The sequence below is a fragment of the Euleptes europaea genome, chromosome 2, assembly GCF_029931775.1.
Source record: "Euleptes europaea isolate rEulEur1 chromosome 2, rEulEur1.hap1, whole genome shotgun sequence".
Classification (NCBI taxonomy): Eukaryota; Metazoa; Chordata; class Lepidosauria; order Squamata; family Sphaerodactylidae; genus Euleptes; species Euleptes europaea.
Genome location: NC_079313.1, coordinates 10,336,837 through 10,359,435, shown reverse-complemented (window position 1 = coordinate 10,359,435; position 22,599 = coordinate 10,336,837). Strand labels below are relative to the sequence as shown.

At 47.3% G+C, this 22,599-nt stretch overlaps 1 protein-coding gene across 1 annotated transcript in view; it reads right to left on the bottom strand.

Moving 5' to 3' along the window:
• HDGFL2 (HDGF like 2) overlaps positions 1–20,209 on the bottom strand; it is a 46,453-nt gene extending 26,244 nt beyond the window's left edge. Inside the window, exons 1-7 of the mRNA XM_056843975.1 lie at positions 20,065–20,209; positions 11,940–12,016; positions 10,218–10,356; positions 8,083–8,277; positions 6,185–6,298; positions 3,309–3,380; positions 537–693 (exon numbers count right to left, since the gene is read on the bottom strand). Coding sequence (XP_056699953.1) covers positions 537–693; positions 3,309–3,380; positions 6,185–6,298; positions 8,083–8,277; positions 10,218–10,356; positions 11,940–12,016; positions 20,065–20,136 — 826 coding nt within the window. The 5' untranslated portion in view covers positions 20,137–20,209. The remainder of the gene's footprint in view (positions 1–536; positions 694–3,308; positions 3,381–6,184; positions 6,299–8,082; positions 8,278–10,217; positions 10,357–11,939; positions 12,017–20,064) is intronic.
• Between the last annotated feature and the right edge of the window lie 2,390 nt (positions 20,210–22,599).

Sequence of the window (22,599 nt, the reverse complement as noted above, 5' to 3'; positions counted from 1 at the left end):
GATTAAGAGGACTAAGAGGCAAGAGGGCAGCAGGGGGGCGCTAGAGGTGGGCCCCTTCAGCTGTGTTGTTCACTAATTTACAATAGATCAAGGTATGGCACCATGCTGGCAAATTAGGTGGAAACTATCAGAATTTTTTCCCCAGACTTTGAAGAGCTGGTACCACTGGATCAAGTTCATCAGTTTTGTTGAATAAATTTCAACTAAAAAAGTTTTGATTTGATTTTGAATAGATGTGCAATTACTTGTAACTGTTTTGAAATTTTCATTGTTATTATCTTCTTTACTGAGTCATGCAAACCCCTATTTTGAATAATGCTTTTTTTATAGGATCGGGTAGGGGGGCGTTGGGGTTGAGTTTGTGGAACCAAGGAGGCAGTGGCCCGAAAAGTTTGGGAACCACTGCTGTAAACAAACCACCCCAACCCCTCCCTTTTGGGCTGTGTAAGCTCACTTTTGGAGAAAGGAAGGAAAGGGAATCACACAAACACAAACATGACCAGATCAGCTACAGAAAAACAAAACAGGGCACCTACCTGGCTTCCGGCCCCGGGATGGCTTCTTGACGGACTCATCCGACTCGGAGTCAGAATCCAATTTCGGTGTCGGGGCCTTGGCGTTCTCCCCATCCTCCTCTTCCTCCTCCTCCTCCGAATCTGGCTTGGACTCTGAGTCGGAACCTGATTCCACTTTCTGCTGGCGAGTCAAGAAAGTAGGGTTAGGCCAGAATCTGGCATTCAAAGGCAGACTGCTCTGGGAAAAGGAGGTTCCGTTCAACTATTTGTGTGTAATGTTGGAAGAGCACCCCTGAGAAGAATCAGAGGTGGTGTGAAGCGGCCATTCCCGTCGCCTGGAAAGAGCTCTAGGAAACGGGTCAGGATCCTATCCTCTTGTGCCAAAGCAGACACGAGATCAAGCTTTTGAGGAGTTTCTTTCAATAATCAGCATTACTGGCATCTTACCTGCCAATATGACAAAGAAGATGAACAAACCAAATAAGACAAGTCAAGTGGCCTGTTGGAAATGTAATACATTAGATGGCTCCTACTACCATGTATGGTGGACTTGTTTGAAGTTACAGTCATACTGGAGAGCCATTCATCAGGAACTCCAAAAGATGTTTCAACAAAAATTCCCATTTGATCCCAAGAACATGTTGCTGGGTATTATACCATCAGAACTACCTCTGCAACTTAAAAGATCTGTTCAACTACGCTACAACTGCTGCCAGAGTAGTTTTAAGCGAGGAAATGGAAACAACTACTCCTCCCAGATGTAGAAGAATGGAAAGATAAACTAATGGAATACACCATTATGGCAAAAACGACCAACATGATAAATGCAAGCAATGATATGACTTATTTGCCTGAATATTTTTCCTTTTTATTTTATAACCGGGATTATCCGACTGTAAAATGTTGTTGAAAAGCAGGGTAATGTGGTCTGCTTGATTTGCTTTTGAATTTTTGATTTTTCAGTTGTTTGTTGGATACCTTTACTTTTTCCCTTTTCCCTCTTTTTTCCTTCTGTATCCCTCTTACTATAAAATTTAAAAAAATAATCAGCATTATTAAATTTTAAAGCTGGACTGTAGCAGGGGGAAAAGCTGGGCAGCCTGTTCAAAAAAAATTAGGTTCACCTGTGCTACTGGGGGTGGAAAGGCAGAATGAGTCAGAAGGATTCAGCCTAGCCCTACTCTCTCTCTCTCTCTCGTGTCCTATAGGGCTGATTTCCTACATGCAGGAAACTGTGGTGAAATGTCACCGACTTACTTCATTTATCCCTCTCTTCTGTCCCCACTGGGAACCCAAAGTGCCTTGGCACTGTTCTGTTTTATCCTCACAACAACCCTGTGAGGTAGGTGAGGCTGAGTGTGCGGCTGCCCCAGGGTCACCCAGCGAGCTTCCACAGCAGAGTGGGGATTCAACCCGGGGTCTCCTACATCCTAGTCTGACACTCTAACCACTATGCCAGCGTGGTGCAGTGGTTAAAAGCGGTGGTTTGGAGCGGTGGACTCTGATCTGGAGAACCGGGTTTGATTCCCCACTCCTCCACATGAGCGGCGGAGGCTAATCTGGGCTGGTTTACCCACTCCCACACACAAAGCCAGCTGGATGCCCTTGGGCTAGTCACACTCTCTCAGCCCCACCAACCTCACAGGGTATCTGTTGTGGGGAGAGGAAGGGAAGGTGATTGTAAGCCGGTTTGATTCTCCCTTAAGTGGTAGAGAAAGTTGGCATGTAAAAGCCAGCTCTTCTTCTATGCCAGGGGTCCCACACGTGGTAACCGCCGACACCTTTTCTGGCGCCCGCTAAGTGTTTTTAGGAAGTGGGTGGGACCAGGTAGGGCTTTTGCCCAGCAAGGCTTCTGATTGGCTGCGCAGATTTTTTTGAAGTGTTGCTTTGGCAGCAGCTGCCACCACAGCACAAGGATCTGCGTTGTGTGACTGAAGCTAAGCCGTGGCAACCATCTTGCGGGTGGCTGCGCTTCCTGCGGCAGCCATTTTATGACAACCATTTTGTCACTGCGCCTACCATGCCATGTCAGAATTCATGGAGAGCCTGCTTGGTGTAGTGGTTAAGAGCTGCGGGCTCTCATCTGGAGAACCGGGTTTGCTTCCCCACTCCTTCACATGCAACCTTCTGAGTGACCTTAGGCCAGTCGCAGTTCTCTTGAACTCTCTCAGCCCCACCTACCTCACAAGGTGTCTGCTGTGGGGAAGGGAAGGCGATGATAAGCTACTTTGAGACCCCTTATGGTAGAGAAAAGCGGGGTATAAAAACCTAGCAGTATATCATAGCTTTCTTCACCCGTTAATACTGCAGGAAGTTCAGACTTGATTTTTTTTTAATAGTTGTTGTTTTGCAATTCTCTCTGACCTCTAAATTTTGAAACAGTAGGCTGTTTCAGGACTACCATTTGAAGACAAAAGCCTCCGAGGAACAGTTCTGTGAACAGCTCACGTTGACAGAAACCTGATTTCGCAACGGTTACAGCAGTAAAGCACAGTACTGTTTTCACCATTAATGGCGAATTATATCTTAAAAGGTGCTTCAGCATTTAACCAGGTGATGATTAAAACATCTCTCTTTTTTTGCCATTCCAAATTAAGTTCATGTTTTCAAAGTACTCGAGCGGTCAATTTGCCGAACTTCCCTCGATGCCCCCGATGCCCAACGTTACTTCCACCCGAGTCCCAGCGGTTTCCGACCTTGTGAACATTCTGGACAACAAAGAGTTAAACACTGGGGGCACAGATACGGATGAGTCAGAAGAGGGCAGGGCCTTCACAAGCCCCTCCCCCTTACCTTTTTCTTCCATCCACCAGCAGGTGCCCTCCGACCAGCCCGGGGCGGGGGCTTCTTCTCAGGGGTGAAGTCCTGGAGGGGAGGGAAAGACGTGCCAATTTACAAGGAAGTCCGTCCCCATGACCAGTCAAAGGAAGAAGCGGTGTTAACTTTGTACCTGTGGTAGCAACAGGATCTTTCAAATCAACTCTCCGGCCACTTAGCCAAGCGTGGCAAGAACAGGTTTCCGGAACTCCATCGTATTCTTGCTCATTTCATTTTTGCTATCTGTCGGGTTATGATTGTCACCATTTGCAATTTTTGTTGCCCTATCCTCTTGAGAGAAAAGCGTTGGGTCTCCATCTTGTTCTGGGGTGTCAAACGTAAGTCCCACGGGCGGGATCCAGCCCCTTGAGAGCTCTTATCCGGCCTGTGAGCCAACTACCCCCACCCCAGTCCCGAGGTGCCAATGATCAAGGACTGTTAAATAAAAGATAATAATGTACGAATGTTATTGTGTGAAGCGTGTTTGTATCTTTAGTACAAGATAGTATCATTTATTGGCTTTGCCTGTGTCTTCTATAAAATTTGTATCTCTGGTACCTGGTATTAAATTTTATGGTACGAATGGCCCGGCCAAGTGACATTTATGTCATATCTGGCCCACGTAACAAACGAGTTCGACACCCCTGATCATTTTGTTTGCCCCATTAGGCCAAATGGATCCATTAGTGAAGCTGAGCAGGAGGGAGAGTAAGCCAATTAGATGGACTCCAGCACAATCTTATCGGGGTACGGCTCGCCTTTCTTTCTAGTCCTGCCACTGGCAGGAAAGCCGAGGTTATTGCAAGCCCTCACAGTGCAAATGGGGATGCGGAATTTTGTGGTGCTACTGAATGTTTGTTGACCCCTATATGCTAGGAACCCCAGTGGCGCAGAGTGGAAAGCTGCAGTACTGCAGTCCAAGCTCTGCTCACGACCTGAGTTCGATCCCGATGGAAGTCGGTTTCAGGTAGCCGGCTCGAGGTCGACTCGGCCTTCCATCCTTCCAAGGTCGGTAAAATGAGTACCCGGATTGCTGGGGGTAAAGGGAAGACAGCTGGGGAAGGGACTGGCAAACCAGCCCGTAAACAAAGTCTGCCTAGTAAACGTTGGGATGTGATGTCACCTCATGGGTCAGGAATGACCTGGTGCTTGCACAGTGGACCTTTATATACCTTTATATGCTAGGGTCTCCAGGCCCTCCTTTTCCCCGTGTTTTCAGAACCGCTATCGATAGCAAATCAGAACACCAGAAGAGCCCAGGCAGTATCAGACCACAATTCCATCTTAGTACAACATCCTGTCTGTTTCCCTCGATGGCCAACCTGCCCCTCTCTGTGCCCCTGTAATTTGGTATTTAGGAGTTGTGCTCTGAAGATGGGGGTTCCAATACATCATCTAGTCCAGGGCTTCTTAAACTTTTCCCACTCACGACCCCTTTTCGCCCGAGAAATTTTTAAGTGACCCCGGGTATATAGGTATATAAAATAGGTATACAAATCAAACATTTACTGATAATAAATCATAAGGAAATTTATTTTAAAATGATCCTTTGGTATACATATATTTTTACCTTTTATTGTTGCCAAATTTTTCGTGACCCCACATTCAGTTATGAGTTTAAGAAGCTTTGATCTGGTGCAGGGGTGTCAAACTCAACTGTTACGAGGGCCGGATATGATATAAATATCACTTGGTCGGGTCGGGCCATGCCTCGCCAGCCCAGATTGAGAGCGTGTGTGGGGGGTGTGTGGGGGGGGAGGTGCCTCACAGACCGAATAAGAGCTCTCAAGGGGCTGGATCCGGCCCGCTGGGACTTATGTTTGACGCCCCTGATCCCAGTGTGTTAAGTCCCATCAAGTAACATGAACACAGGAAGTTGCCTTCTACTGAATCAGACCTTCGGATCTTCAGAGTCAGTATTGTCTATTCAGACCGACAGCGGCTCTCCGGGGTCTCAGACAGGGGTCTTCCACATCACCTACCTGCCTGGTCCCTTTAACTGGAGATGCCGGGGATTGAACCTGGGACCTTCTGCATGCCAAGCAGATGCTCTACCACTGAGCCACAGCCCCTCGCTTCCGAATTATGGCAACAGGCAACCTGATGAATTAATCTCCAAAACATCCTATTGTTAACAGCCTTGCTCAGGTCTTGCAAACTGAGGGCTGTGGCTTCCTTGAGTGAGTTAATCAATCTCATGCTGGGTCTTCCTCTTTTCTTGCTGCATTCCACTTTTCCTAGCAGTACCGGCTTTTCCGGTGACTCTTGTCATCAAAGGTAGAGGCAGCAAATTCCGTTAACTCTGCGCTATAAGAAGGAGAACTTCCTTTTATCTGTCCACATGAGAGCTAGCGTGGTGAGAGCCAGCTTGGTATAGTGGCTAAGAGCGGTGGTTTAGAGTGGTGGAGTCTGATCTGGAGAACCAGGTCTGATGCCCCGCTCCTCCACATGAGCGGCGGAGGCTAATCTGGTGAACTGGGTTTGTTTCCCCACTCCTACACACGAAGCCACCTGGGTGACCTTGGGCAAGTCACAGTTCTCTCAACCCCACCCACCTCACAGGATGTCTGTTGTGGGGAGGGGAAGGGAAGGTGATTGTAAGCCGGTTTAATCTCCCTTAAGTGGTAGAGAAAGTCAGCATATAAAAACCTCCTCCTCTTCTTGTCCTGTGCCCAGACCCCACCAGCAAATCCCAGGTCCTGGTGTCTGAAGAAAGAAAAACCCTCTCTAGCTACTTGACTGGAAAAGAGACATAATTTCATGAAATCCCTCTTTTGAAAGAAAACCCCCCATCCCCCTCCCCCCAAAAAACTTGGAGCCACCACCTGGGCGCCTCTGACGGGACGACTCACTTGGTCGCTGTACTTCTCCGACTCAGAAGAGCTTTCGGAATTCTCCTCCGATTGAGATGCGCTCGCCTGGTCAAGGTCGCTCGAAGACCTCCGGGGCCGTTTCGCCGCCGGCATCTGAAGACGGCAGAGATGCAAGAGTAACATATGCGGCAAAATGGAAGGCAGAGAACTACCCAGATTTAACTGAATGGAAGAATAAGTTAGCAGAATAAGCAACCATGGCCAAATTAACTTCTTTGATACATGACAGATCAGTGTCAAAATTTCAAGAAAAATGGAATAGCTTTTTAAATTATACAGCTAACAATTAAGAATAGGAAAGAGCAAGAGTCCAGCGGCACTAATTTCTGGCAGGGTATGAACTTTTGAGAGCCACAGCTCACTTCATCAGATGCAGCTAGAACGTGATTCCATCTATCCTTAAGTAGAGACGAGTGAATTGGACACACCATGGCAATGTAAATGTCAAAAGCAAGTAAATGACATTAGCAGGCCTGATTGGATTAGGTGTGATATGGAGAGGGGTAGTAGGCGTGGAGAAATCAGAATTGGTAATGAGACATGAATCTTAGATCACTATTCAATCCAGGAGAATGCATTGTCTTGAGCTTCATTATTAGCTGTAATTCAGCAGTCTCTTTCTAATCTCCCTTTGAAATCCCTTTGTAAGAGAGCTGCTACTCTTAAATCAGCAACTGAATTAAGAATAGAATTCAACTTTAAAAAATGACTAAGGATATGTATGGATTTACAATAAAAATATACTCTATATGAAGACTTATGATGTTATAGAGCAGGGCTGCTTAAACTTTTTCCACTCGTGACCCCTTTTCGCCCAAGAAATTTTTACATGACCCAGGGTATATAGGTATACAAAATAGGTATACCAGACATTTACTGATAATAAATCATAAAGAAATTTATTTTAAAACAATTCTTTGGTATACATATAATTTTACCATTTGACAAAATGGTAAATTTGCATACTAGTAAATTTGACAAAATGGCAAATTTGCATACTAGTTTGCATACCGTTGCCAAATTTTTCGCGACCCCCCCCACATTCAGTTACGCAAACCCATATGGGGTCCTGACCCACAGTTTAAGAAGCTTTGTTAGAGAGCACTTAAATTTAAAGGGGCTGATCATTAAGGTGTAATGTTTTAAAAAACAAGTAAGCTCCATGTAAACTATAACGTAATGATAACTACGTATGTTTATATGTCGTTATGTGATGGCTTTTTCTGTTAGTTTATAAAAGAAATAAAACTATTAAAAATAGTAAAGACAGATAATTTGAAGGATAAGTATAGACAACAAAATATAGTGATTATTTTTCATAAATTTAGGTAATGGTTAAATATACCTCTGGTTCTTTCAGTCTAGTGGAAATATTAGCAATGAATTCAGAATAGATTATTAATTAAATAATCCTTTTGTAACACACAAAGAGATTGTATTAGACGGCAACATATACCCTTGGAAGTCTGAATACGCCACGTTTGAGATAGTATGTGTGTAATTTGATTTTATGTAATATATACATTTTCAACAAAATAGTATTAAAAAAAATAAAGACAGCAGAGATGCAAGGAAAGGGGTTTATTTCATGGGCTGGTTACGGACGAGGTCTTCTATCACCCAACGGCCTTGGAAAATTGTTTGCATTGTTTTTACAGTGGCGTTACCCGCCTCGGTCAGAGGATGTTTGTGAGAAAGGAGGGTATATAAATATTTTAAATAAAGGAAGATCAAGCAGCCCAGTTGACTACAGCAAGTAAAAATTACCTGCGGATGAGACGGCTCCCAACGATCGCTGCCAGACCCCACGCGGTTACGGCAGCCGGCTGCGCCCTGCCCACTTCAGGCAAGCCCCGCCCACCCCTCCTAAAACTCACTTTTGCGGATAACGATTTCCGCTTCACGCCACTGTGGTCGCTCCCCTTCTCGGACTCTTCATCGCTCTCCAGCTTCTCCGCCTCCCCTCCCCCGTCCCCGACCGCCGGTGGCGGTGGCTCCTCCTCCTCCATGATGTCACTTCCTCCGCCAATGGGGTCGATGTCAGCCACTTCACTGTCGGAGGAGCTCACTGTCTGTTGCAAAGGGGGACCGGGAGGGAAGAAAGGGAGACGAATGACCGGAGGTTTGGTGCACACAGATCCAGCGTGGTGTAGTGGTTAAGAGCGGTGGTTTGAAGCGGTGGAGTCTGATCTGGAGAACCGGGTTTGATTCCCCCACTCCTCCACATGAGTGGCGGAGGCTAATCTGGCGAACTGGATTTGTTTCCCTACCCCTCCACAGGAAGCCAGCTGGGTGATCTTGGGCTAGTCACAGCTTTCTCAGTCCCACCTACCTCACAGGGTGTCTGTTGTGGGGAGGGGAAGGGAAGGTGATTGTCAGCCGGTTTGTGTCTCCCTTAAGTGGTTGAGAAAGTCGGCATATAAAAACTACTTCTTCTTCTTCGTTAACATAGCCCCCTTCTGATTGCAAGTGGGAATGGGGCAGAAGCATAAAGCAAAGCTAAAACTACAGCAAGACAGGACAGGAGGGGTAGAGGATGGGTTGATCGAGAACCTGAATCTGCATCAAGGGTTGACACAGCATGTTGGAGAACACATCGGATTTTTCACAAGGGAAGACACGAATTCTGATTCCTCTTGGGCCAGGACAAATCCCTTCTCTCAACCCAACCTATATCACAGAGCGGCTCTGAAACTAACAGGATACCCCCCTCGCACACAACATGCTCAGAGCTCCTTGGGAGAAGGACAGGAAGTGAACGTTATACGTCACACCGGTAAGACCCCAAAATGATTTTACAAGATGATGCAAACACACACCCCACTGGAATCTCAGGGATTATGCTCAACAACCTCCGACGATGCTTGCATGAGTAATTTCTTCATCATGGGTAGGGATAAAAAGTTATGCAAAGCGCTAGGGTACAGCAGCATGGTATGATCCATGTGCTCAACCCTCCTGAATGCAAGGCACGTGCTTCCACCATTCAACCAGCAGTTGAAATGCTGAAGGCTATTTAGCTTGGAAAGAAGGCGGTTAAGGGGAGACATGATGTGTGTGTGAAGCGCCGTCAAGTCGCAGCTGACTTATGGCGACCCCTTTTGGGGTTTTCATGGCAAGAGACTAACAGAGGTGGTTTGCCAGTGGTATTCCTTGGTGGTCTCCCATCCAAATACTAACCAGGGCTGACCCTGCTTAGCTTCTGAGATCTGACAAGATCAGGCTAGCCTGGGTCATCCAGGACAAGGCGGAGACATGATACAGGTCTATAAAATTACGCATGGTGTGGAGAGAGAGGACAGGAAGAAGCTTTTCTCTCTCTCTTTCATAAGACCAGAATGCGGGGTCATCTGCTGAAGCTGGAGGGTGACAGATTCAAATCAGACTTTCTCTACCTTGTTAAGGAGAATCAAAGTGGCTTCCAATCGCCTTCCCTTCCTCTCCCCACAAAAGACACCTTTGTGAGGTAGGTGGGGCTGAGAGAGTTCGGAGAAAACTGCGACTGGCCCAAGGTCATCCAGCTGGCTTCATGCGGAGGAGCAGGGAAACCAATCCGGTTCTCCAGATTAGTGTCCGCCGCTCATGTGGAGGAGTGGAGAATCAAACCAGGTTCTCCAGATGGTAGTCCACCACTCCAAACCACCACACCACGCTGGGAGCCCAAGCGCAAGGGAGAAATGCAGTAATTTTTTAAAAACAGACTGGGGAAAAAGAAGACTATGAGAGAATAAAATCAACTGCCACTGAAATAACATTACTTTAATCTGAACAGCCCATCAAATCTCCCACAGCCAATCAGAAGCCCTGCTTGGCTGGAGCCCCAACTGGCCCCACCCACTTTCTCAAAACACTTGGTGGGTGCCCATGGGCACCACGCTGGGGACCCCTGCCTTCGAACTCAAGATGCCAGCGACTAATAACCCCTTTCCAACCCTACTCGCTTTAAAATAATTAATTATTACTTTAAGGGAACCTTCCCCGGAGGTTGGAAGGCCTCGCTTTCGCTGCTCACCAGAGGCGCGCTGTAGCTGGCGTGTGGATTGTTCTGGATTTCCCACAACCCTTCATTGAAGCCTTTCCGCTTGTTGGGTTTCCCATACTTGTCCTTATATTTCTCATAAGGGAAGAGGTCCTTCGGCCCCAAGAAGGCCCTGCAGGGACAGGAGAGAACACAAGGGAAAAAGAAAAAGGGGAATGAGACCCAAACCGATAAACAGAAGCCAGGCACCCAAGGTTGGGTGGGATAAATTAAAAAAAAAAAAAAAAAAGATTTCAACTGTTCCCAAATACAGAGTGCTTTTCTCCAAGGCCAGATTAAATGAACACATGAAGCTGCCTTATACTGAATCAGACCCTTGGTCCATCAAAGTCAGTATTGTCTACTCAGACCGGCAGCGGCACTCCAGGGTCTCAGGCAGGGGCCTTTCACATCACGTACTTGCCTGGCCCCTTTAACTGGAGATGCCGGGGATTGAACCTGGGACCTTCTGCATGCCAAGCAGATGCTCTACCACTGATCCAGAGACAAATGGATCATAATACACATTCAGAGGTGGGGACCTGCCCTAAAGCAAGATATAGTTGCAAAGTTGTTGGGTGATGCTGATCCAAATGTAACCGTCGCTGTGGCAAATTTTTTATCTATGGTTTTTAATTATACCTCCTTTTAACTGTACTTAGATATTATATTTTGGTTTATTTAGTTATGTATGTATTATGGAACGTATAGAATTTGTTTTGCTCATGACTTGTTAGTCCTCGAGCATAAAGAATGGAATAAAGGAAAGGAAAAACAAATAGATAAAATATAATTTATTTAAGGTGCTATGCCAGGATAAAAATTATGTTAAAATATCATTAAAACAGCACAATAGCCTTTCTCAGTGGTCAATTGATACCCATGTAAAACATACACACATACTTACAGATATATAAAACAGTGTTTTACCTACTTGATAATTGCACACACATTATAACAAATTGTAGACAATCTAACCAGCGTGATGGTTAGCCAGCATGGTGTAGTGGTTAAGAGCGGTGGTTTGGAGTGGTGGGCTCTGAGCTGGAGAACCGGGTTTGATTCCCCACTCCTCCACATGAGTGGTGGACGCTCATCTGGAGAACTGGGATGGTTTCCTCACTCCTCCACATGAAGCCAGCTGGGTGACCTTGGGTTAGTCACACCTCTCTTAGAGCTCTCTCAGCCCCACCTACCTCACAGGGTGACTGTTGTGGGGAGGGGAAAGGAAGGGAAGGTGATTGTAAGCCGGTTTGAATCTCCCTTATGTGGTAGAGAAAGTCAGCATATAAAAACCAACTCTTCTTCTTCTGGCCAGATGTTTGTATCATCGGAAATATACTATACAACCTACACACATGCCTGGTATGATATATAATTGTCTGTAATATGTTTATATATCTGTAAATATGTGTGTATGTTTTACATGGGTATCAACTGACTACTGAGGAAGGCCAAACAGGTCAAAACGTGTCTGGCATGTGGTTACAGTATATCAACCTTTGGATATGCCATTGTGCTGTTTTAACGATATTTTAAAATATTTTTTATTCTGACATGACGCCGTAAATAAATTATATTTTCTTTCTTTATTTTATTTATCCTACCCAACCTTGGGTAACCAGCTACAGTAGAGAACACACACAGTTCGAGGCCAGTGCTGGAGAGGCAAACAGAAAAATAGGACCCCCGGCCCCTCCGAAGATCAGAACTCACGTCTCGTGGGTGCCAAAGAAGAAAATGGGGTATTTATTGGGTGGGGGCTTCACGGCGCCGTCAATGATGTCATCGATCTGAAAACAGAAGAGCGAGAGGGAGACGGTTAGAGGCGACCACCCCGAGGTCCGTAAACTGGAGCTTGAAATCCAAATGCCCGGCCAATCGGCGGCGAATGGGAGACGCGCAACTCCCCGTAGCCTGTGCATGGGGCTGCCAAAAGGGATACAGGTTGAGCATCACTTACCTGGACTGGTTGGGACCAGATTTCAGATCTTTCCGTATTTTGGAATGTTTTGCAATTTTTGCGCATAATGAGATATCTGGGGTATGGGACCCAAGTCTGAACACGAAATTCATTTATGTTTTATATATACTTTAGATATACTCTTTTATATATACTCTTTTTAAGAAGAGGTTAAATGGCCATCTGTCAGCAATGCTGATTCTATAACCTTAAGAAGATGATGAGAGGGAGGGCATCTTGGTCATCTTCTGGGCATGTAGTGGGGGGTCACTGGGGGTGGAAGTAGTTGTGAATTTCCTGCATTGTGCAGGGGGTTGGGCTAGATGACCCTGGTGGTCCCTTCCAACTCTACGATTCTAAGATTCTAGACATGTACCCTGAATATAGTAATAATAATTTATTAATATGGTTACTGACCAGCAGGAAAAAAATGACAGCAGCTGTCAGGCCTGTCAGCAGCTGTCAGGACGGAGAACAAATGACCTAAGCCTAAAAATTACATATTACATGTATACATAAAATTTATATAAGCATCCCATAACTTGACTTATCCCCCCTTAAAATTTTAAACAATAAAATATTTCAGTTACTCTAATCCTACCAGGGTACGGCGTATTTTGGTAGCTGCAGCACACAATTTAGCGGGCAGGAGTGAAAACTGTGGTTTTTCATCTACTGAGAACTTCTTAGCCAGAAACACGTCAGGTTGGCCAGGGAAAATGTTAAGCAAAGGGGAAAGAAACCTTGTGCGGACTTCTTGGTGGAAGGAACAGCAGATCAGAACACGTTCCGAGGTTTCGATATCCCCCGACCCACAAGGGCACAGCCTTCCTGCCGTAGGGACCTTCTTATATCTTCTGTCTATTACCACCGATAGTAAAACCTGGCACCTACCGAGGGTGAAGGCTTTCCTACAATTGATATAGCCTGAAAGTAATTTTAAACAATATTTTTAATAATTTTGTCTACAATTGAACCAGCAATGTCACTGCTGCGGACCTGCGAATAATGCCTGCATGCCGGCCCAAAAGGTCTGGTTTTCGGATCAGTCCAGATATTGGATGTCCGGATAAGGGATACTCAACTGTATTTACACGGGAGAGAAGCAGTAGGATAAAGGATTTTTAACCCTCCCCGTACCTGCAGTTTTCATTTGGAATCCTGTCCCACCTGATCACGTTTCCAAAGGAGGCAGAAAAACGGCCACCCCTTTATGAGTTCAGCAAAAGGGTGAGACACCCCACCGCTGTTAAAATAAATCTACCAACAACACTGGGGAGACGGGTGGAAACCAGCTTTCCTAGAAGGCCAGGAACTTCTACCCCACTCCCATGTTTGGTGGTCGCGGATACCACTTCTTCCAGATGAGAAGGTCAGTAGGGCTGGATTCCACTTTTGAGGCCTTCATTCGCCAATCCCTAATGCAAACATTAGTTACCTGATAAGTTATTCCTGATACATTTTCCCCTGAAGAAGAAGCGTCGGTTTTCATATGCCGATTTTCTCTACTTTTAAGGAGTCTCAAACCTGGATCCCCGTGGCGCAGAGTGGAAAGCTGCAGTACTGCAGTCCAAGCTCTGCTCACACGACCTGAGTTCGATCCCGACAGAAGTCGGTTTCAGGTAGCCGGCTCAAGGTTGACTCAGCCTTCCATCCTTCTGAGGTCGGTAAAATGAGTCCCCAGCTTGTGGGGTAAAGGGAAGATGACTGGGGAAGGCACTGGAAAACCAGCCCGTAAACAAAGTCTGCCTAGTAAACGTCAGGATGTGACGTCACCCCATGGGTCCAAGATGACCCAGTGCTTGCACAGGGGACCTTTACTTTTACCTTTTAAACCTGCTTACAATCTCCTTCCTTGTGGAGGAGTGGAGGGAAAAACCCGGTTCTCCCCCTCGTACGACAGCTGTTTCACGGCTGCACCAAATAGTGTCAGAAGTCCAAAAGGGCCCACAGGCTCAAAAAGGTTGAGGACCCCTGTTCTAGAATGTGCTTAAGAATTGCCTATCTTGTCTTGAAGCACGCCTCCAATTTGAATTCGGGAAAAGCATCATCTCAGCGTCTCAAGGGTTTTTCAAACGCTGGTTTTTAATAAGCTCTTATTTTTCTTCCAAACCTTCCGTTAGGAATGTAAGGTCTCAGAAGCAGGAAGAACGGGGTTGTCCTCACACCCGTACACGTCACTTTCAGACACCGCAAGTGATCGACTCGTCTACTTTGGGGCTGTGAGCGCCACCTCTGCAAAGCGTGACCTCACATGACCGGCCCTTCCTTAAATCTCTCCCACGCAGTGAAATGGGACTGAATTAACCAACCACATGGGGTGCAAAACTCAGTGCGTCTGTGAAAGGGGCTTGCAGGAAACTCCCCCCCCCCTCAGTACAGTTAAGGAGCTAGACTCTCAGTACCACAAGGACGGTCTCCGCACCACCACAGGATGCAGCAGGGTCTTACACACTGTGCAAAGTCACAGGTGCCGGGAAGCATCAGGGCTAGTTTTCCCATATGGTTTTGGGGTGCACAAATGCAGAAGGTTTGGGATCCCCCGCTGTGTGGGCTGGGGGTTGCAGGACCCCATTGTTGCCAAGTCCGCATCAGCAGCCCTGGACCTAGGGTCACCAACCTCCAGGTACTAGCTGGAGATCTCCAGGAAAACCAGTGTGGTGCAGTGGTTTGCAGAGGTGAACTCTGATCTGGAGAACCGGGAGACCTTGGGCTAGTCACACTCTCTCAGCCCCACCTACCTCACAGGGTGTCTGTTGTGGGGAGGGGATGGGAGGGCGAATGTAAGCCGGTTTGATTCTTCCTTAAGTGGTAGAGAGTTGGCTTATAAAAACCACCTCTTCTTCTTCTATTCCAACTGATCTTCAGCCGAGAGAGATCAGTTCCCCTGGAGACAATGGCCGCTTTGGCCATTGGACTCTATGACATTGAAGTCCCTCCTCTCCCCCAAACCATGCCCTCCTCAAGCTCCGCCCCAAAAATCTCCAGGTATTTTCCAAACCGAAGCTGGCAACCCTACCTGGACCCCTCCCTCCCCATACCACTTTAGGGCTGCATAACAGGAATCCCATCCCGTAGAAGCAGAGATAGGGTCAAACTCTAGGGCTGCAGGAAATTAGCTATGCCAATACAAGACAGCCCTGACCTGGATGCCTCAGGCTAGCCCAATCTTATCAGATTTCAGATGTTAAGCATGGTTGGCCCTGGTTAGCATTTGGATGGGAGACCACCAAGGAAGTCCAGGGCTGCTACGCAGAAGCCAGCAATAGCAAACCATGTATGCTTTCCTCTTGCCTTTAAAGCTCTATGGAGTTGCCATAAGTTGGCTGCGACTTGACAGCACTTTCCCCCACCAATACAAGATACTAGGATACAAAAGCAAGGTGTCAACTATTATGTAACGGGAAGGAACACATGAACACATGAAGCTGCCTTATACTGAATCAGACCCTTGGTCTATCAAAGTCAGTATTGTCTACTCTGACTGGCAGCAGCTCTCCAGGGTCTCAGGCTGACTTCTTTCACATCACCTACTTGCCTGGTCCCCTTAACTGGAGATGCTGGGGACTGAACCTGGAACCTTCTGCATGCCAAGCAGATGCTTTACCACTGAGTCACAGCTTTCCAAGATCACAAATTTACAGGCTCAATGGCAGGCAAAACCCCATTGGGGGGGGGCACAAAATTGGAGAACAACTCCCCTCCCATTCATTCCCAGGAACCAAAGAGCTACCCTCTCAGTTCAATGGGGAAGGGAAGGAGTCTTATAGCAACAGAGATGGGCGGCCCATCCCGTACAGGAAAATGTTCCCCAAATCCAGCACTGGAGGGACCCAGAAACCAAAACACTCCAACATCCTCATTCATTGAGATCCAGCTTGGTGCAGTGGTTAAGAGCGGTGGACTCTGATTGGGAGAACCGGGTTTGATTCCCTGCTCCTCCACAGGAGCGGCAGACGCTAATCTGGAGAACCGGGCTGATTTCCCCACTCCTCCACATGAAGCCTGCTGGGTGACCTTGGGCTAGTCACAGCTCTCAGCCCCACCTACCTCACAGGATGTCTGTTGTGGGGAGGGGAAGGGAAGGCGACTGTAAGCCGGTTTGATTCTTCCTTAAGTGGTAGAGAAAGTCGGCGTATAAAAACCAAGTCTTCTTCTAAAATCCCCCACTACAGCTATGCCCATGCACATATAGGGGGAGACTGGCCCTAATCAATGCCAACATCCTCTCATCCACAAATTTTGGGGGAGCAGAAATATGCAACTTCTCCCCTCTCCGAATGCTCCCTATGAACAAATCCTGACCTTCCCCAAGAGGGCACCCCTCATGTAGCAGTCACTTGTAATAACCCCCACCCTGCCTCCCAGCTGCATAGGAAAACCACTCCGTTTCCTTCCATAACAATTTCAGTGATGCCAGACGCCCGATACCCAGAGGGTAAATATATAGAGCTAACCACGAGCTAAATCCTGTAAATTCCACTTCCCAACTTTGGACCCGGGAGCACATGCATGAGGCTATTAATATAGCCTCCACGATATATATAGCTTTGCCCAATCCAGGCAACTCCCCCCCCAGGCAAGATGATGGCAGATGCCAAACAAAGCCATTGCGGCTTCTACCCTTGGCACAGTCAGTAGAGATCGAAAAAGAAGAAGAGTTGGTTTTTATATGCCGACTTTCTCTACCACTTAAGGGAGAATCAAACCGGCTTACAATCGCCTTCCCTTCTCCTCCCCACAAGAGACACCCTGTGAGGTAGGTGGGGCTGAGAGAGTGTGACTAGCCCAAGGTCACCCAGCTGGCTTCAAGTGCATGAGTAGGGAAACAAATCCAGTTCACCAGATTAGCCTCCAATGCTCATGTGGAGGAGTGGGAATCAAACCCGGTTCTCCAGATCAGAGTCTACCGCTCCAAACCACCGTTCTTAACCACCACACGTTGCTGGCTCTCAAGAGGACCTCTCTATGGAAGCAGCTGTATACTGAAAGGAAGACCAAGGTTTTTCCCCACACGTGCCATCAAGAAAGAGAGGGGACTGTCTTAAATTAACATTAACAGGTTATGGTTAGAATACAGTTTTCCGTGCAGTAGCTTCATCTTGTGGACTGCTCAGTATGGCGTGTAGGCGCCTGCTTAGCTTGGAAAGAAAGTGCTTAAGGGGAGATACAACAGAGGTCTATAAAATTATGTATGGTAAGGAGAACGTGGACAGGGAGAAGCTTTTCTCCCTCTCTCGTAATACCAGAATGTGGGGTCATCTGCTGAAGCTGGGTGAGAGATTCAAAACAGATAAAAGGAAGAATTTCTCACACAACGCATAGTTAAACTGTGGAATTCCCTGCAACAGGATGTGGTGATGGCTGCCAACTTGGACGGCTTTAAGAGGGGAGTGGACATGTTCATGGAGGAGAGGGCTATCCATGGCTGCTAGTCAAAATGAATACTAGTCATGATGCATGCCTATTCTCTCCAGGATCACAGGAGCAGGCCTATTATATTAGGTGATGTGGAACACAGGCAGGATAATGCTGCAGTCGTATTGTTTGTGGGCTTCCTAGAGGCACTTGGTTGGCCACTGGGTGGACAGACTGCTGGACTTGATGGGCCTTGGTCTCATCCAGCAGGGCCTTTCTTAAGTTCTTAATCCACCTCCTCCCTCTCGTTCAATTGCAAAGTTGTGGAAGTTGTGAAAACTATAAGGAAGCCCAGTGCTGTATCCTGAGGCATATGAAAGCAAATGGCTAAGAGATCTAGATCAAATCAAGCCTGAATTGTCCCTAGAAGTGAAAATGACTAAACTGAGGCGATTGTAATTTGGTCACATTATGAGAAGACAAGAATCACTGGAAAAGATTACAATGCTAGGAAAAACTGAAGGCATCAGGAAAAGAGGAAGGCCCAACATGAGATGGATGGATGACTCTATAAAGGACGCCATGGTCCTCTGTTTGCGAGACCTGATCAAGGCTGTTAAAGATAGGACGTTTTGGAGGATGTTGATTCCTAGGGTCGCCATAAGTCGGAAGCGACTTGATGGCACTTAACACACACACACAAGAGTGAACAGTTTGGGGGTAAAGGAACAGCCTTTCTGATGATAGACAGAAATTTTAATAATGTAAATTCTTTAAGTGCAGAGAAACACATCCCTTTCCCCCACTGCCCAGATCCTAACAGAACAGCAAAGCAAAAACTGCCACAGTTTATAGCTTTGGGGGTTTGGGGGCAGCGGGGGGGGGGGTTCAACTCCATCCAGAAAAACTGGAACCAGCCCCTCACACAAATCACAAAATCAAAGAGGGGCAGGAAGAAACTGCTTATAGTAGCTATGCAGTTATAGGGGTGCAGGACCCTACAGCGCAAGACCCTGGGTACAGGAGAAGACGAAACCAGATGCTGAAGTACCCCACCACCCAATTTCGGAGGAAGAGGTTCCACCATGTGATTGGGCAGACATATGCAGCCAACAATACGCAAAACCTCAGGGTACAGAAAACCCATCTCTATTTAATAATATTTGGGCAGTACTCCTCCAATGCTGCCAATATCGTATCATTTTCAATAGAGAGAAAGCAGGAAGAACCACCTCTCAAAAATGGCGGACAGACAGGTACGGTTAGCCCCATGTAAAATCCAACAACTAAAAACAAAAATGGTGCCTTTACTGGAAGTTGTGGTATTATCAGTTCTAGGTTCCCCTATCGGCACCAGCTCGGGGGTAGGATAATCTTCTCTACAAAAGCTACCAACAGCACACCAACTTCTGTGCAAGTACAACGTTAACCAAATCCAGCACCACCACCGACCCGTGTTTATTAGTGCAGGAAAAGACGACAGAGGTAAACAACCAAACCCATGCAAATCTCAGTAGTACAGGCCGCCCAACCTTCCTCTAATGCACGATATATTATTTTCCCATGCCAAAGAGTATAAAAGAAGGCTCCATTTCTTTAGAATTCGGAGGTCTAGTTGACCTTCCGGGTGGTGGTGGTAACGTATGAAAAAGTATGATATAAGTTATGATCTGTGTACTCTGAAAATTTCTGAAATAGCCTGTTGTGTGCCTAAAAATGATGTTATTTTTCCATCTTATGCTTTGGAACCTGCCTTTAATATCTTGGAATAAGCAATAAAAAGAATCTCCAAGATTCAACATGGTTGCCTCTTTATCTTAAAGACTATTTCTACCAAGGAACCATACTTGTCAGTCAGGTATACATCCTATAGATGTAGTCATCAATAATGGTAACAGAGAATTAACACCAACAATAATGCACGCTTTTGGTGCATGCAAAAGATTCTACCCCATCCAAGGTGAAATGCAAACATATAATAGCAATCCCCAGGGAAACTCTGGGCCAATTACAAGGCGCAGGTGGGTCATTCCCAAACGCAGCATCCTCTAACTGCACCATCTTGAGGCATGTAGGAGAACCCCTCTCCTCTAAAAGAACACCAGATTTACCCCATGTAACCCTGGAGGATGCAACCCCCCACCCCCCAAAAAAACAACCCCGCAAGTTCCCTCCAACGCAAGATGCAGTTGCGAGGTCGCCAAACCGTGAGCCTACGTTGCAATGATCTGGGGGGTGGGTTGGAAGAGGAGACCCTCCCCCCTACCCACCCCAAACCATTGCAAAGCCTACAGGACCAACCGCGTGCAAAAAACCTCAGGCTGCAACGCCACCCTCTCCCATTGCAAAATGCATGGGCCATAATTGCAGGATTTGGGGACCCTGCAAGGGGGGGACCCCGTTGTATGCACCCGTCCCCCAGCCCCTCCCATGCAGAGCCTCGCCGGGTGCAATCAAAGGGGGCTCAGGATGGGTGGGGGAGGGCCGCTGCTGCGCCCCCTCCTCGCGTCTCTCACCCACCCGGGCCGGCCAGTGCGGGTATCCCTTCATCTTGGCGAAGACGAGGTCCCCGGCTTTGAAGCCGTGCGGCATCTCGGCGTCGGCGGCAGCGGGCGAGAGGCGAGCAGGCCCCGGCCAGGCCTCAGGCTTCGCCAGGCAACGGCGGAGGGGGGCGTGGCCGCCGGGCAGAGGGGAAGGCCCGGGGTGGGCGGGGGCGCAGAGCCTGGCGGCGGGCGATTGGCCCGCGCGCTCGCCCCGCCTCCCGCGCCCTCCGCGGCCTGATTGGCCGGCGGCGGGGCCCCTCGCGCTTTCCCCAATCGGAGCGCGGGGAGGGGAGGGGAGGAGGGACGGGATTAGGCGGCGGCGCGTGAAGCTGGGGAGGGGGCGTGGCCCCGAGGGAGGCGTGAGGGGCGGGGCCAGGGAGGCGCTTGACGTTGGTCAGAGGGGGGCCGCTGAGGGCATGCGCAGAAGCGCGTTGGCTTGGGAGGCCTTACGCACGCACCCTCAAATAAAACTCTGCACATGCTCTAAGGCAGTGGTTCTCAAGTTTTTTTGTTCCATTCCCCCCTTCCCAAAATAGTCTATCTCAAAAGGTGCATGCCAAATAATATCCACTTTGCTGAATAGTGATCCCAATTCCCCCCCTGGAACCCTAAAATTCCCCTGGGGGGGGAATTCCCCCCTGTTGAGAACCTCTTCTCTAAGGCATCTGCTTCTTTTTAGTATCCTCTTTTTTAGTATCCTGCCTCCCATCAACAATCACTTCAATCCTCTCTTTTTTTTTTTTAAAGAGGCTTAGCATAGTTCTGCTCAGAGAGAAAGGCACTTTTATGATGGGGCATCTGCTTGGCATGCAGAAGGTCCCAGCTTCAATCCCCAGCATCCCCTCTTAAAAGGGACTAGGCAAGTAGGTGATGTGAAAGACCTAGGGTTGCCAGCCTCCAGGAGCTAACTGGAGATCTCCCGCTATTACAACTGATCTCCAGCCAGTAGAGATCAGTTCACCAAGAGAAAATGGCCGCTTTGGCCATAGAACTCTATGGCATTGGAATCCCTCCCCAAACCCTGCCCTCTTCAGGCTCTGCCCCAAAAATCTCCAGGTATTTCCCAACCCGGAGCTGGCAATGCTGGAAAGACCTCAGCCTGAGACCTTGGACACCTGCTGCTGGTCTGAGTAGACACTTCTGACTTTAATGGATAAGGGTCTGATTCAGTATAAGGCAGCTTCATGCGTATTATGACCACCCAAAATAACATAAAACCGCATGCAAACATTTGAGATCTGTTTAAACTTCAGTTTAAGACACTGTTTTGGTAAAGTGCCAGTGGAAGCCAAACTAGGTTATTTTACATAGTGGATGGAGGGTAAGCTGCCCCCTGCCCGGCAAAGTCCTCTTGTCAAATCAGTTTTCCTAGAACTGAAGATTCCTTCTCTTTGGCAGCTAAATTTGGTATTTCTCAAATAATCCATTGACTTGAGCCAGGCCAAGGCCTAGGGCTGCCAGCTCCAGGTAGAGAAATACTTGGAGATTTTTGGGGTGGAGCCTGAGGAGGGTGGGGTTTGGGGAGGGGAGGGACTTCAATGCCATAGAGTCCAATTGCCAAAGCGGCCATTTTCTCCAGGGGAACTGATCTCTATCGGCTGGAGATCAGTTGTAATAGCAGGAGGTCTCCAGCTAGTACCTGGAGGTTGGCGACCCTACCGAGACCTTATATTAACTTCCAGCTTTGGTAGCATGACATTTCTCTTGCTGTCTGTCTTCCAAGAGAATGGCATGTCTAGTGCCAAAATTACACTAAATGTTCATATTCCCATGTTCATATTTTGTCCTCTCCTTTGTTCTACAACCGAGTGCAGGATTAGTGCGTATTTCGCTCTCAGCAACATCTCAGTTGCTCCGGTTTAATCTGTGGTAACCCGTTATAAATGCAGACTTCGTGTTTTACCACCATGCTTGGAAACAACTTTTATCTCTCCCCGCCCCAGCCCTGTCTTTGTTCTAAACATCCACTCTGATCAACAGATACGAAAAATATTGTCGAAGGCTTTCACGGTCAGAGTTCATTGGTTCTTGTCGGTTATCCGGGCTGTGTGACCGTGGTCTTGGTATTTTCTTTCCTAACGTTTCGCCAGCAGCTGTGGCCGGCATCTTCAGAGGAGTAGCACTGCAGGACAGTGTCTCTCAGTGTCAAGTGTGTAGGAAGAGTAATATATAGTCAGAAGGGGGTTGGGTTTGAGCTGAATCATTGTCCTGCAAAAAGTATTAAAGGTAATGTGCTAATCATTGTCCTGTAAGTATCAAGATAATGTGCTAATGAGGGTGTGGTATGTTAATATGGAACCATTGTATCCTGAAGTGATCTGTTAATGTGTGAAATCCAAAGCTAATCCGCATGGCTATTGTGGACTGTAGTCTTTGTTAGTCTGGAGGTTTTCAGGACAGGAAGCCAAGCCTTATTCATTCTTAAACTCTCTTCTTTTCTGTTAAAGTTGTGCTGATGTTTATGAATTTCAATGGCTTCTCTGTGCAATCTGACAAAATAGTTGGTAGAATT